Source organism: Haemaphysalis longicornis, unplaced genomic scaffold (genome assembly GCF_048455015.1).
Source record: "Haemaphysalis longicornis isolate Haplotype H1 unplaced genomic scaffold, Haemaphysalis longicornis Haplotype H1 scaffold_4, whole genome shotgun sequence".
Lineage (NCBI taxonomy): Eukaryota > Metazoa > Arthropoda > Arachnida > Ixodida > Ixodidae > Haemaphysalis > Haemaphysalis longicornis.
The window spans coordinates 37177120-37192441 of record NW_027526361.1 but is presented as its reverse complement, the minus strand read 5'-3'; the positions used below and the strand labels follow the sequence as shown (position 1 = coordinate 37192441).

The 15322-nt window shown below is 48.7% G+C and overlaps 2 protein-coding genes across 2 annotated transcripts in view; one reads left to right on the top strand and one right to left on the bottom strand.

The window, feature by feature from the left end:
- The first annotated feature begins 1853 nt into the window (after positions 1-1853).
- Positions 1854-12892, top strand: LOC144178512 (putative defense protein). The gene is made up of 4 exons (XM_077706426.1): positions 1854-2007; positions 8905-9128; positions 10796-11009; positions 12687-12892. The coding sequence occupies exons 1-4, from the start codon at positions 1904-1906 to the stop codon at positions 12751-12753; spliced, it is 609 nt and encodes a 202-aa protein (XP_077562552.1). The 5' UTR covers positions 1854-1903; the 3' UTR covers positions 12754-12892.
- A 7-nt stretch (positions 12893-12899) lies between these two features.
- The window catches only part of LOC144178511 (aminopeptidase N-like), a 31323-nt gene continuing 28900 nt past the window's right edge, over positions 12900-15322 (bottom strand). The window contains exons 19-20 of the mRNA XM_077706425.1: positions 13720-13801; positions 12900-13099 (exon numbers count right to left, since the gene is read on the bottom strand). Of these exons, the coding sequence (XP_077562551.1) occupies positions 12944-13099; positions 13720-13801 (238 nt within the window). The 3' untranslated portion in view covers positions 12900-12943. The remainder of the gene's footprint in view (positions 13100-13719; positions 13802-15322) is intronic.

The following is a 15322-nucleotide window of genomic DNA, read 5'->3' as shown; positions in this document are numbered from 1 at the left end:
ATTCCCATGCGCCACGTGAACCGTTTCAGGCGGCGCAACGCTTGGCCATTCGTCTCAGTGTAGTGCAGCTTGCGGCACCTGAACTGCGCCGTTCGATTCAACGGCGGTGTAAGCGAATGCAGGGTGAGTTCACGACTTTGCCTGCACTCCGGGCTGAGGAGGTGCAGAAGCAGACCGAAAAAGCGCTGGTCTGGTCCCGTTGCTGATGTAGGATGGCGGTACCGGCACTGAACTGCTGTGAATTGGTTCAAGAGGTGCAGGACGATTCGAACGGACACTGAGATCCCTGCACACGTACGTTCGCCTCTGTCGACGTCGGCCCCATCACCCAACTGCGCTGGTGGCTGGCCGAATGATAGCAGGGGCTGGGACTGTTGACGTCCCCTGTCGTCGCCGTCGTCGCCGTAATCTTCGTTTCATGTAGTCACGGCACTAAAACACCGGGAAACTGGTTTACGTCTCACACCAGAACCAGAGTCCGTCAATGCTTTACGAAATTTGTACGCTGCGCGAACTTGCAGTCTTCTCGGACTCTCAGTTACGGCGCATAACTGCTGCGCCTCAGTGAGTGATCGCGTGATCAGCGAACGCATGGCGGCGCGTGCTACTCTGTCGTTATCTCGCCGCTGTTGTTGTAAATCAGTTTGAATTTACGGACTCTGCCAGAACGTAACGCGTACTAAAAAAAACACTGGGACACTCGTTTACACCTCGCACTAGAGGGCGTCGTTCTTCAAAGACAAGAGACTTTTACCGCAAAGCTGTATACCCCTACCCCACAACGGTTTCATTTCCGTTGGCAAAAACGTCAAGACGCCAAGAATACGCTTATACACTTCATGCTTCGCCTCTCCCCAGGCTTCACGTTCATGGAGATGGCACGGGATTTTTTCTGGCCCGTATGACATTAAAACTGATGCAAGCCCGCGCAAAATCGCGATGAGATTGTTGTGAACGATGACAGGTGCCAAATAAGTGGCGGCAAGGAAAAAAAGCAGCGCAATAAATAACCAAGGTTTGGTTGTAACCGCAGTACAGACGTTGCTGAAGCCGGTGATGCACTGAGCGTAAATATGCGGGAGATCACAATCCGCAGCTGATACGTGCAATCTAAGCGTGCATGGGCTGCTTGCTCCGCGGCGTTAAGGAACTAGCGGTTGCCTTGCGAATGCCTCGTGCGTGTTACGAGGCCGTGCACGCAAGTGCCCGTTAAAGGTGCGAGCAAGCGACAAAATCAAAATGCAGTCATCCGTAAGCAGAGTGCCTTACGGTAAAACTTACGGCATCTTAGATACCTGCAAAGATAACAGTCCCATTTAAATGCTTTTCTAGCATCGCACGTAGACGAAATTAAGGGGGGGGGGGAAACTAAAGCGTGGCCTCAACCCGTCCCGTTACCTCTTTGAAATTCATTTCCCGGAACGGCGCGGCGAGCATATCTCTACCGCCTGAATAACGTCCGGAGGCTTAAAAAACCGCGAATATTTTTACTTTTTCGTCGTTCCCGTATGGGACTACGGGAAAAGAACAGTAACTCCTTCTTAGAGCAAGGAAAAGACGCGCGCCTTTCCGCCTCGGACGTGCACTGCAGCAAGGCACTGCAAACCGCAGGTGAAAGTCCGAAAACAATGCTCAGCCCTTAGCTTTCCTCAGTAGTGATAACGGTACCGCCCGTAAAGGGGTGAAAGGTATGCACTGAAACCTGCTTGAAATCGGAAAGTACTACGCCGGGAAGAGGGGAGGAGGAGGGAGCTTAGACATCAAAAGCAAAAGAGCAGAGGAGGATATTCGGTCAGCGATGAAAGTGTGATATTAAACGCGACGACACAATCCGGGTCCGGCCCGCACGGGGGAAAGGTACGGTCTTGAAAGTAGACCGACCAGTCTTTCCCCCCCTCCGGCGATGGCCCACCAAGGAGGAACAACGGAGGACGGACGAGTCGGCCGCGCAGGGGTCATTCGCGCATCGGACTCGCTGAACGAGGGAGCAACGGGATCTGCTAGCGCGTGAGTACTACGGTGATGATGCGGCCCGCGGAGAAGGCCGACGCGCACGCACGCCTCCGGTCAGACAGCCCACGGCTGTTCACGATGCATCGCTGCGCTGGTTCCGTACTATCTCCGCTGTTCTTTTCTTATCGAAATTCCGGATAAAAAGGTGTATAAGTGTAGACACCTCGCTCGGGTTGTGAGAAGCTCTGAAACGTTGCGAAAAGCTTTGGAGCCCCTGGGTTTTTCGACGAGTTATCTTGCTGCCACGGACGCTCTTTTTTAGGAACCCTAAAACGTTGCGAATAGCTTTCGAAAACGACGGTTTTTCGACGAGTTACCTCAGTGCCACGGAATCTCATTTTCGGAGAAACCTTGAAACGCCGCGAGTAGCTTAGAAACCTTAAATTTTCGACGAGTTATCTCGGCAGCAGGAATGCTCATTTTTTGAGAAACCCTGAAGCCTCACGCATAGCCTCACACATAGCGTTAGAATACGTCGCCTTTTTGACGACTGATTTGGGTGCCACGGATGCCCATTTTTTGAGACACCTTGAAGCCTCACGCATTACTTTACAATACGTCGTCTTTTTAACGACTGATTTGGGTGCCACGGATGCCCATTTTTTGAGACACCTTGAAGCCTCACGCATTACTTTACAATACGTCGTCTTTTTAACGACTGATTTGGGTGCCACGGATGCCCATTTTTTGAGACACCTTGAAGCCTCACGCATTACTTTACAATACGTCGTCTTTTTAACGACTGATCTGGGTGTCACGGATGCTAATTTTTAAAGAAACCAGGTGTAAGTTTCCGACTCACCACAGTTCATTCAGAAGTTATTTCCCTGGAGTCGTTCAGTGTAATGCAAAGTGTTTTCGCACAGTTAATTTTGAGAGCGAGAACTTTCTCCGTGCGCTGTGCTTCATCAGGTTCTAGAGCCATAGAAATTATAAATTTTAAGTATATGGGCAATAAATTTTGACAACGAATTTATTTAGAGCTGCGCAAAGTATTTTTACAGTGTTCATATACAAATCGGCTCCTTGATTTATGCAAAACATCACTTTTCTTTGATGGTTTTACTAGGTTTAGGTTTTTGAGTTGTTGGCCTTTTGAGACAGAAAGCTGGGGCGACCTAAACGTTGCGAATAACTCGGGAACATATAGTTTTTTTGACGAGTTATGTGGTCGCCAGTGTTCATTTCCCCCCCTTTTGTTCCCACGGTAATATTACCAGTGGGGCCAGTGATTAAAACCGTGATCTCGTACGGTATAGCAAAAAAGCGTAATCGAAGCTCCTCCAGCGTTGTATTTTACCTACATAGTGAGGTGGCCTTAAAAAGCTAACTGAGCGATGAATTAAGGGAACGAACAATATTCAACTTTCCCCCGAATAAGAAAAATGCGGGGCGGGTTATACATACGTCAGCGCTACGCTGCGTTAGCCCACTGCACCAGCATCGTGTGTCAAAAAAGATAGCTCTACAGGAAATGGCCGCTTTTCTTGACGCAAGGCCACAAAAAACAATTGCGACTGTCGTGTTTTCTTTCTAGCGAACAATAGGAGTAAGTGGTTTCGAATTAACAGTGGCGATTATTTTGCGATAATCCCAGGGGTGTAAGGTTGTACGCCAGTCAACAGGTCAAAGTATATTGACAAGTATCACCCCGCTATGAGGGTTTTGTGAGGTTGACTTCGTACTGCAATCGTAGTAATTTTTGAAAGAGCGATTTGTGTCAGTATCATAGCAGGCGCAACATCCCGTGTTGTTGCTAAAGCGACGAGTAAAATGAAATCCGAGGGAAAATTGGCTGAGCAACGAATACACGGTTAAACCGCTATCAGAAATCAATACAAAATTCAAATTCAACTCTTAGTGGTTTAGCTACATCTGTGCAATGAGGCGAGCCGTAGTGGAGAGCTCCGGACTAATTTTTGCCTCCTAGGCACCTTTGACGTGCGCCGGAATATCGACACGCAGTCATTTCCGTTTTTCGCTTGCGTCAGAAAAACTGCCTCTGAATAGAATAGAATAGAATAGAATAGAATAGAATAGAATAGAATAGAATAAAATAGAATATAATAGAATGGAACTCGCGTCTTCGGGATCAGAGGCACAACACCTTAGCCTTTGAGCCACCGCGGTGGTTGCCAAAGAAAAAGTACAAAGTGGCAACTGCAGCCACTCATTGTAGGGGGCCATGTATCAAGCTACGCCTTTAAGGTACCCTTTGATAACTAGCTCCTAATTGTATCTCTGACAACCAGAAGCATTGATTAGACAGCCAGGAAAATATGGAACTGAGATTAGTGCGTACAAACCCGCAGCAATAAATAAAAATATTTTTATTTTCTGGAGGTCCAGCGCAAATGGTACTCTGTTCATACAGGCCTCACGGGCTGCACAATTTCTCTCTCATTCGAGTTTGTATGTACAGACGCGTCGGAGAACCGTTCGAAGTATAAGACTTCGTCGTTGCGCACGTGGAGCGCTACGGATTAGGACCAACTAGGATCCTTCAAAGCGAACTCCAGGTGGTGCATAAGGGAGTTGTTTCTTACTCGCCTCCGGCTGAAGGGAGGCATGCATCGGGACCTGGTCGCAATGAAGCGCGGAATTTGTGCACAGTGATAGAGCGCCGTAGCCACTGTAAGCCACCGCGGTACAGTGTACTAGAAGAGAAGTGTGCCGTTCGGGGCCGATTAGGAGGGTCCCTTTTGCGATTAACATTTCTGCTTAGGAAATCTTGTTGTAAGCAGCGCCCCTAGCGGCCGCTGCTTACCAGTTGGTTTTAGAAATTTCGTTTGTATTTATTGCCATAAATAGTCTTATTTCTTTATTTCGTAATATAAAGTTTTATGAAACCCGTCAAATAACTGTTTGGTTTGGTTTAAAAACTTATAGGTGGCGCTGGCGGCCACAGGAGTTCTCTAGGGACCGCCTGCGCTCCATACAATTTTTCTCATCGCAAAAGGGACGCGCGCTCTCCATTGGTTATTCCCCCGCACGACACACCTTTACCTTATAGTACACTGTAACCGCGGTGCTTAAGCAGAAGAAAACCAAAGGAAACAGATCTACCAAGTACGGGTTGGCTCTTTCTAGCGTAAAAACCCGTGTAGCTAGGGCAGTGTAGTTTTGCGGGAGGCACAGAAATCGAGCAGAATACGACGAAGTGCATTTAGTTACGCATTTGTGATCACACGTCGATCGGCGCTGGTTGCACTGAACGTATGCTCTCAGAAATGACTAAATGGTCCTCCTTGCGATTATTTTCAACAACTATCAATTTACGACCTATCACCAGCAAGTGCGCTGGTTGTACAGCCGCGTACCAGTCGGAGCACAAAAATTTGAACCACAGTAATGGCTTACTTGTAACTGCGCATTAACTCGACTCGTGTGGAAAGAGATCACGAGAGATTTGTATTTTTTGGTTCATGTCGAGGTTGAGATATGGGCAGCAGATAAAGTAAGGCAAGCAGTAGTGGCTCACGCTTCTGGCATGAACAACGCTCTTGTGTCTGTGCTAACAATCTACCCTGCGACACGGTTAATCAGATCCGTTCGCAAACTACTTCGCGCTAACGCCCACAGCGCAAAGTTAGCTGAACAGGTTGTCGAGGAACTATAGGCGATATCCGCTGAACCATTTTAAAGCCGGTAACAGGCGTTTAAATTGCGCAATGTCTCCCTTCCGCCACGGCGCCCCAGCATAGCGATAGGTGGGAAGAACGCGGCTGGGGGCGTATACGGGTCATTCTAATCCGTTCTAAATCTGGCGAGGAAAAAGTATTATTGAAAGGGTTTGTAAAATACCAGAGCGGCTGGCACTCTCGCGCCGTTGTAGAAAACCTCGTCTGAGGGGCCGCGGTCGGAGATAAGGTCGGCAGATCCCGACTTCAGCGCTCTGGCGTTTCCTCGAAGAAACCGGATCTTTTCTACAGGAGGCGCCGGAATTTATCGCATCTGGGTCGCCGCCTCGGCAAGTTTGTATTGTTTGTTTCAAAACTGTAACAATTTTCAGCGCTTCTTTTTAAGAGCGAATGCTCTTTATAAGCGACCCCAAACCATCCACCGCCGGCGGCGGCGGCGGCGTCGGCGTCGGCGGCGTTGGCGTCCGCAGTGCTGTTTAAAGAAAAAAACAGCATCCGGCGCCAGGTTTCGATCCGAGGACTTTGCGGGCCGCAGCGCGACGCGCTACCGACCAAGCCACAGACGCGACGGTGATATCAGTGTTAGACGCGCCTTATATCTTTAACGCATTCAAACTACGTCGTCAGCGGCGTGCGTTGGCGACTCAGCGGCGTTATAGCGGCTTGATAACTGCGTGGTGTACACGTGATACTACAAACCCGATGGAAGAGATGGAAGAGAAGGCGGCGAGGGGGTGGGCTGCGGGGGCCGAGCGCAAGCGCCGCAAGCGGGCCGACAACCGTGCATTCGCACTTTCACATTCTCCCCCTCGGGGAAATGCGGGGGAATTTTTCTTGAGCCGCTAGAAACGCGATGTGCAATGCGCCGGACACATCAACAAAACTTCGAGATGTAGTGTGGACTAGACCTCAGCGTTCTGGGTTTGTAGACTTGTACACCGTTCGTTGTATACAAATAGACTCCGTCGACGTTCGACAGTAGTCAATATAAACTGTTCAGGTCATGTTCGACCGTTGCGACGCCTCGGCGGTGTCGATAAATCCGGTTCTTATTTCGCGAGTAATAAATGGGGCATTTTGGCAAAAATTTTCGCCGCTAATCCGCGAGCAGAGAGGCAGAACAGAGAACGAACGAGAACGCGCGGAGAGCACTGACGTCAAGTCGCACAGGTGTCGGCCCAGTCGTAAAATGAATGAAGGAAACTTTATTTCAGAAAAAAAATGGGGTGGAAGGGGTGAAGGGGGGGGGGGGATGAGTCAGTCATAGACAAAAAAAGAAAGCCTAGTTGCTTGGAAAGCCGCACCTCCTCATCGCTTCCCGCCTCCCCTCTCCCGGCGTCCCAGCTTAAAATGGAGTGTGAAGCGACTGCACGGCCGAGCAGGCGCAAAATAGGATGGAATGGGAATGATGGCGACGAAATGCGGATACTGCTGGAGAGGCAGCCAATGCCGCTGCTGAAGCAAGCTACCGTGACGACTGAGACGGTTAGAGCGCAAAGCACGGCTGGCACAGTGTGTGAAGGGCGTGCGAGAAACGCCCTTCGAGAAACGGAACGAGTCGCGCGCACCGGCCCGAGCCTCAAGAGCACAAGGGAGAGGGCAAGATGTCCACGCATTCCTAAAGAACCGCCACTAGCGCTCCATTATTTTTTCTTTATCGTTGTGCACGGCAGTGTTGGTTAATTCCTGTTTCCTTCAAAGCCACAGAAAGCCCCTCATGTTCAGCAAACGTTCTCGGAATGAATAGCGAGCCCCGCCGTGCTCCGTTTTAGACACGCGGAAGTGCAGAGCCCCGATCAGACACGCATCTTACAACATTCACGCGAGGCGTGAAAAGATGAGCCCTGGGAAAACGCGGCGTTGTGCGTGGCGGTCAACGACATTACACGGCAGTCTATTTAAGGGGCGCCGCGATACCAAGTGGAGGAAAGTCTGGCTCCAGGGCCATTACGCGGGATGGCGAAGACGGAGGACCCTTTGGCCGCCGATCGAGGAAGAAGAGGGTTTACATAAAGTACCTCATGTGACGTTAAGGCCAGCAAGGATAGCAGTCAGGCTAGGGCGCCCTATATATAGGAAGCCCGCCGGGCGGCGACAGCCAACACAATACGGGTCATAAAGAAGGGTCCTCATTTTTATTTTATTAATGAAAAGATTGTCCAGTTGCTGCTACACTGGACCACTCATTAGGATAGATGACTGGGTCACAATATATTATTGTAGCTCATAGCGAAGCTCCAGCAAGGCACGTAATTACTTCGAGGAGCACATTTCTAGTAAAATACCTCATCAGCTAACAACTTTTGCGGAAGTCAACGGCATAGTTTATAGAAACATTACTACTACCCGCCGCGGTGGCTAGTGGCTAAGGCGCTGTGCTACTGAGCACGAGGACGCGGGTTCGATTCCCGGCCGCGGTGGTGGTGGTGGTGGTGGTGAAAACGTTTTATTGGCGGCCACTTTTCTGATGGAGGCGAAAAGCAAGAACGCCCGTGTGTACGAGCTTTCGGCGCCCGTTAAAGATCCCCAGGTGGTCAAAATTAACCCGAAGCCCTCCACTACGGCGCACCTCGTCGCCTGCGTTGCGTCGGCGCGTTAAACCATACAATCAGACAATCACGCTACGTCGTAGTAACTACGATAAGAAATGTTATTCTTGAATATACTTATTTTTTTCTTTCAATGTGGAAATTCCACCCCAACAAACGATTGTCCAGTGTTGAAAAGTGTTTATTCCTTAACATATATTCCCCCTCATGTATGTACACGTTAGGATACCTTGAAAGTGCAAATGATTGTTTTGTATTGTTCGTTTTTTATGAAATGCCCTTTCTGCTAAAATCCCAAATGGGACTGGCAGTATCTGTAAATCAATCAATCAATCAATCAATCAATCAATCAATCAATCAATCAATCAATCAATCAATCAATCAATCAATCAATCAATCAATCAATCAATCAATCAATCAATCAATAAATCAATCAATAAATCAATCAATCAATCAATCAATCAATCAATCAATCAAGAAACGTTACTAGAAATACATCTAGTAATGTTGGCTCACAGGTGGTCTATCACGAAGTGTCGTCTACAGCGGCATTTACATTTCTTCAATCAAGGCAAAGCTTTATTGTTTCATCGTCGCCATCTAGCATCCCTCAACTTATTTGCTTGCTTGAAAGAGTGACTCAGCATAACGGTTCAAACCTTCTAAATTCCCTAAATTCCCTAATTCCCTAATTCCCGCAGTGGGCGCGTGCAGAGAGCGTGCGGTACGATGACGAAGACACCGCTGGTGCTGGTCGTCCTCCTGGTGGCTCGGGCAGCCTGGGGATTCCCCGATGGCGCGCCCGTGGGATCCTGCGACTCCTTCATGCCACGGCACGGCACGACGGCCGCCCAGCCCAACCCCACAGCGCCATACGCCGTGGTTCAGTCCAAGGCACACTACAACCCAGGGGACATCGTCACGGGTACGCTTTCGGCACAGAGACCTAGCAGTTCTCCTGAAGGACGGAAAAGGGGGGCATCGATGCGGAGATGAATATTGCGCGTTGTACTGTGCCAGCGGATTCGAGTAAGCGGGATTTCATGTCAATTCCTTTTCAGCCCGGAAAGGAGCTGTACGTAAGAAGTTATAGAATACAAAAAAAGTCAAATGTACAGTGGACGGTTGTGGGTTCGGAAATCCACCCAGAGAGCCAATTTTTCTGTATTTTATTTCTTCCCTAACATTTCAAAATTTTTATTTTCACACCAGGGAGAGGCGAACTATTTCCCCGTATACCTTCGTTAACGACCTTGACTGTTGCCTTTCCTTTCTATGTCCGTTCGTTGTAGCAAAGCAGCCGGCAGGTATTCTGTATGAAGTGTGTGCAGTTTGAGTAAAGGCGTTTGGATGTGTTGCTTCCTTCCGGACTTTTTCTTTTCGTGCTCTAACATTTTTACAGAGAAGCTGTATATGTCTAATACCTCCAGTTCTCGCGCCCGTATAGAACGAAAACTCGGGAACCTTGAATCTTGAAAAGTTCATAAAATAATTAAAAAAGGTCTCAGGGCCCACATATTTTGATAAAATACATGTTACTCGATAACTGAAAAAATGTCTTCGTAGCAAAACATTTGGGCGTAGAAGTGAAGCCGACTTTAAGGAAATGGGTGTAAGATTGGTCGTTGTAAGGTGGCCTTCACGAAGTGTGTGTTGCGCAGTGAAGCATGACCATCTACGGAGGGAGTACGGTTACAGCCCCGCTTTATACTCCTCTCCTCCACCGCCACCTTTTAACACGGAATTGTTTTATGCCGGGATACATAAACATTTGAGTGACGTCATATCCGTCACAGAAATGACGCAATGTACAACGAAGCAAGAGGCCTGTAAAGGGTGCACCCCTGCACACAGGGTCTTCTTGCGGGGAGGCAGCCTTTAGAACCAAAGAGTACGTCACACTTAGGGTTGTTCGTTTTCGGGTTTTATATTTAAATACGAAAGTTTTTTATGCCAGGATATACCAAGATTTCCCTGACGTCAACCCGTCACAGAAATGACGCCAGCACACTTTTGCCGAAGCGATCCGCCAGCAGGACGTCGCTCGCCAAGCACACCCACAAGACAGCCGCCGACCCGCAAATCATGCTCAGCTGCAGATTTCGCTGCACATTTCCCTTTCGTGTTTTATTGATTCCTATGACCGAGGAATCAATCCCCCCCCCCCCTTTTTTTTTGTCGAGTAGTGTATTCTGCTCGCCACGCGCGGCCTCCACCTCCCCTTTTCCATTTCGCAATGCCGCGCTTTCCTTGGCGGCCACCTGTGCGGCGCACTAGAGCCTGCGCTCTGATTGGCGTAGATTGGCTATAATAAAACGTCATTTTCTTTACCTTACACTCGTGTCTGTGACGTAGAGATCGGGTCACTGTCCTTATAATCCGATATAGCAAATCCCAATATTCTATACCCCAACACAGCAAATCCAACCAGACCGCATAATGGAGCTTCGCTGAACTTCCCTCTTCCCAGGGTGGAAGGGCTGTGATTACTTGTTCCTAGATTTTTCTGTGGGACTTTGTCACGTATACGCAGAGAGTATTCTAGTCACTTTCCAGGCGAGTTTGACAAAGTTTTCGACAAATTCCGTGCAGTGACCGTGACGACAAGCGGGCCATCGTTCAAGGGTTTCCTCGTGCAAGGCTTCAACCCGCAGACGCGCGAGGTGATCGGGGAGTTCCTGGGGGGCCCGGGCGTCCACGTGGTCCCGCAGTGTTCCGCCATCACGCACGAGAACAACAGGAACAAGAAAGCCGCCACACTCAACTGGAAAGCGCCGCTTGGAAACTCGGGGCCCGTGATGTTCAGGTGAGCGGGTACTGTCGGAAGAGTTCTTTTTCCTGGCACGGTCACGTTCAACAGACATTCACGTCACCTTATCAGACTCCCTGAATCATACGTAATAGGTCCGCTGGAAACGCCACTAGAAGCAATAGTCGACCGTGTTGCGTAACTGGCCTTTCAGAAGTCGATTGAAGCCCGAGCCTTTGAACAGGTGTTTTATTTGTAGGATACGCCAATGCGCGCAAGATCCCCAGTAATCCGTGTCGATAGGTATGCTTGCCGAACGGAAATTGCAGACCGCCAACAAACGGGAAGGGGGTAACTGCGTTTAGATATAAATAGAGCACCGCCTTTCCAGCTTCTTTACAAATAGATGATTACCAAGAGGGCTTTGTGTCGTTCTTTCTAAGGTAGCCGCCACGCGTATTGAGTACATCTGTGCGCTCAAAAGAAAGAACTACCGCAGAAAACAAGGGCATCCATCTGTCCTGTGCCATTTGTCAGCCTCCTAGTCACCGTCAATGGCTCCGTGCCCCGGAGACCCAGTTTAACCCACGCAATGGTACTGCGGCCGGTCAGGGACCCCCTCTGGTTACTGCATTGTCTGGGGCCATCGCAAGTGTATTTGTAAAACAACTCGTACAAAATACGATGAAAACCAGTTTGTCCTTCGCATGGTCCGCCGCGTTACTGGTACATGTTCATTTTAATGAAAGCCTTCAATTACATAAACCGCGCAGCTCTCAAGCTACGCAAGCGCAATCGGGAAGACGACGCAGGCTGCAGTACTGCATTATAGCCCCAGCTCCTACCTCACGTATACATATACAGCCCCAGCTCCTACATATATATACTACTCACAAACTCGAATCACTGCTTTGCTGAACGGAAAGTCACCTAAGAAACCTGCTTTTAAACTATGTTGTTCAGATAATCTTAAAATAGCCCTTGCACCATAGAAGTAAAAACATAAGTCGTTTAAAAAATCCGTTGGACAGTGTCAATTTATCGCCATTTAACAGAAGAAAAACTTTGGAGTCTACTCTGCCCGTTATAAGCAGCTACAGCCGGTAAGCACATAAAGGGCATTGTACTCAGTACAAGCACTGCGCTCGTAAATATGAATACTCCAATCAATCAATCAATCAATCAATCAATCAATCAATCAATCAATCAATCAATCAATCAATCAATCAATCAATCAATCAATCAATCAATCAATCAATCAATCAATCAATCAATCGCGCGCCGGCCATCCGCCAGATTTCGTCACTCGGATACAGGGTCCCCACAATGGCCCCCTGCTCCAATTCCTTCGGGAATCGAAAGTAGTTTTCTTTATGCTTCATGACAAACTTCCGAGAGAAAAAAACACTAGAAACAATTCCTGCAGCTTCATTGCACTTGCGATTATAAAATGGTTCGTAATAAAAACATCTCAGAGCTTGATCTTGAGCCTGAAATGCGACTACATTTTATAGCTCTTCATTATAGGCTACACCGCTTGTCTTCATCACCATGCCAGTGCATTTAGATTGCACAGAAAAAAGGTACTGTTCTCAGAATTTCAAGCCTGCGCCCTTACCCGGCTTACGGCAACCACGTTATTATTTTCGGCGGGGCTGACCTCGGCTGAGATTACACTGCGTTTCAATGCGTTTTCAGGCCACGCACTGCTAATTAAACCTTCGTTTCCTGCAGGGCCACCGTCGTCAAATCCTTCACGGAGTTCTACGCTAACCTGCTAAGTCAGAGCGCGGGTTACTGAGGAAAAGACTCACCTCCCCAACTGGACGCCACTGGACGAGCAGGCTTCCGCGAGATTCGGCCAATGCGCCAGCGGGCGCTCGCTTCCTTCGCCAAACACATACTGCCTTCTGTAAATAGACCGACTTTTCCACAACAAATGCCTCGAACACCACACTGTTTCACTTTATTATAGGTCTTCGTCGCTCCTTTCACTCTGTGGGTACTTTCTCGTCCAGCCAGTGCTTGATGACGGGGTAGAACTTTGCCTTCCACGCATCGTCGAGCTTTCTCTCTTCCTGGGCCTGCCTGTATCGCCATTCTGGCATCGTCGTCGACTGCTTGTTGCGCTTGTAGAAAGAGGTGAGCTGAAACGAGGTTTTCACAGTGGTGTTACAAAAATAAAACGTTAACGCGTTAACGCGTTGAATCATTTGCCATCAAAGGATGAGGAGAATTAAAAGTAATCCTTTTCGTGAAGCTAACGGCCAGAATTTAGCGCGCCCGTCCAGTCAAGCATGCGCGCGTACATTAAGAGCACAGCAGTTTATGCTAAAACCAACTGTTTATGAGCAGGATTAGAAACCGCGCACTACTTGGTGCGGAAAGGGAGCATTCCCAGTAAATCACCCAAGGGGCTTTGACAATATACCGCACCTCGACTTGAGTATAACTAATTTATAAACGATCAGGCGACGATTCCTCGTCAAGGTCAATCGTGTAAACGACTTTTGCTGGTCGATTTTTTTTAGTTTGTTGAGCTCCGAATTTTAGTGTTTGAAAATAAAGAAGCTGAAAGCGAGATAAAAAGAAAGGCCATGACCCTGTATAGTACCTCTGATTGGGTCCAGAGCCAAGTATACATACCTTTCTACACAATTTATTGAAGATTCACACGCACGAATCTTTCAGTTCTTTCGCGGAACTCGACAGCAAAGGTAGCCACGTGAATATACGAGAAAAAGTAATGTAATGCCGAGTTACTTACAATGTCCACCTCCGAGTCCTTGCTAGCGGACTCAATCAGCGATTCTTCGATCTGGAAAAGGACCTCCGGCATCCGCTGGAACCTGAAATAAAAAAACAACAAAAAAGCGGGCTGTTGGGCACAGTACAATCATACTCGTTCTGTGCACGCATGACAAAATTTTTCAGGCTTGTTTATATAGTGCACTGTTTTTTTTAATGACAACGACAACGAAAAAATTAAAGCCGTTCCACTCAATGTGGAAGTTGTCGGAAGTTCAGAACAGTGATTCGCCATAATGAGCTGTAGCGCCATTATGCGCTCACTGCTGCCACCCAATGCAATTCAAATTTCCCGCCTTCACAGAGCTCGCGCGCCCCCTGCCTGAAACTGCGCCAGCGGGAGCTCTGCTCTTTTAGGTGCGGATTACCTTAGGACCGCACAATGTCCGTCCATGTCCGTGCGCATAGCATTTACAATCGCAAAAAATCCCACAGGCAGCAGCAGGATTCGAGCCTGTCTCTGGTAGACCAGACAGAGTTAGTGCCAGTCATCTTACACACTGGGCTACGACCGTGAGTTAGTACCCGAGCGTCAAACGGCTCACTCCCTCGCCTGTAACGGTGCGGAGTACCTTAGGACCTCCCAATGTCCTTCCGCGCCCATTCGTGCGCACATCACCACCAAGCGTAAATCAAGCGAAATTAGATTTAAGCCCTGAGTTGCAGTTTCATTTAGGGAATAATCAAGGTGCAACTCACGGCTCAAATCGAATGACGGTCGGGGCGCAAATCGGATGTCACTCGGGGCGCAATTTGGATGGTATTTTGAGTCCCCGTACTCCGCACCCTCGCCGCCATCCACGCAATGGAGATGCTGCCATTTTTGTGCTTGCTTTTCCTCCCGCACGTGCCGGTGTTGCACTGCCACTTTTTTTTTTTCGCTTACAAAAACCAACCCAACGAGCGTTCCCAACTAAATGAACGCGGGCGGACCTACAGTTTTCTTTGCGCTAAGCAAAGGGGAGATCTATGACAAGCGCCAGCTGTTCTCGAGTTTCGAACGTTTATGACTACATAAACCGCTTGGCTTTTGAAGCCTCTGAGTTACGCCACGACGACAGCCGCTACAACGGAACGCCGTGGGGCTCTACTTGGGTCCAGCGAGTGAGCTACGACGACAAGGCGAGCCCCTAAAGTGCTTTGCACTTAAAAGTCCGAGGACATCTAAGCACTATATATAGTGCATTCTGAATTTGAAAGAATTAATGTCCAATTGAACACCTGCGACACATTGCTTCCGCCTCGTGTTCTCGGACAGCTTCGTCCTCTTGCCGCATGAGACGCTCTGCTTAGCGTTCCGCTTCCAGCTTACGCGTTGGAAAGGGATCACTTATAGTGCGTTTCTCTAGAATTCCTCTATATGGCTCTGTATAGAGTTCCTATAGAGTTCCTCTCTATATAGAGGAACTCTACGTTGCTCCGCTGCTCGCTCCTGCCGCCGTGCAATGACAGTTGATGAGGACGGCGGACTTCGCTGCCTTTTTGTTCGCTAGATTGGCTGCGTTCCTCTGGTCCCCTATGTTACCTATGGCGGGCTGGCGTGGACGGCCACATTTCGCCAC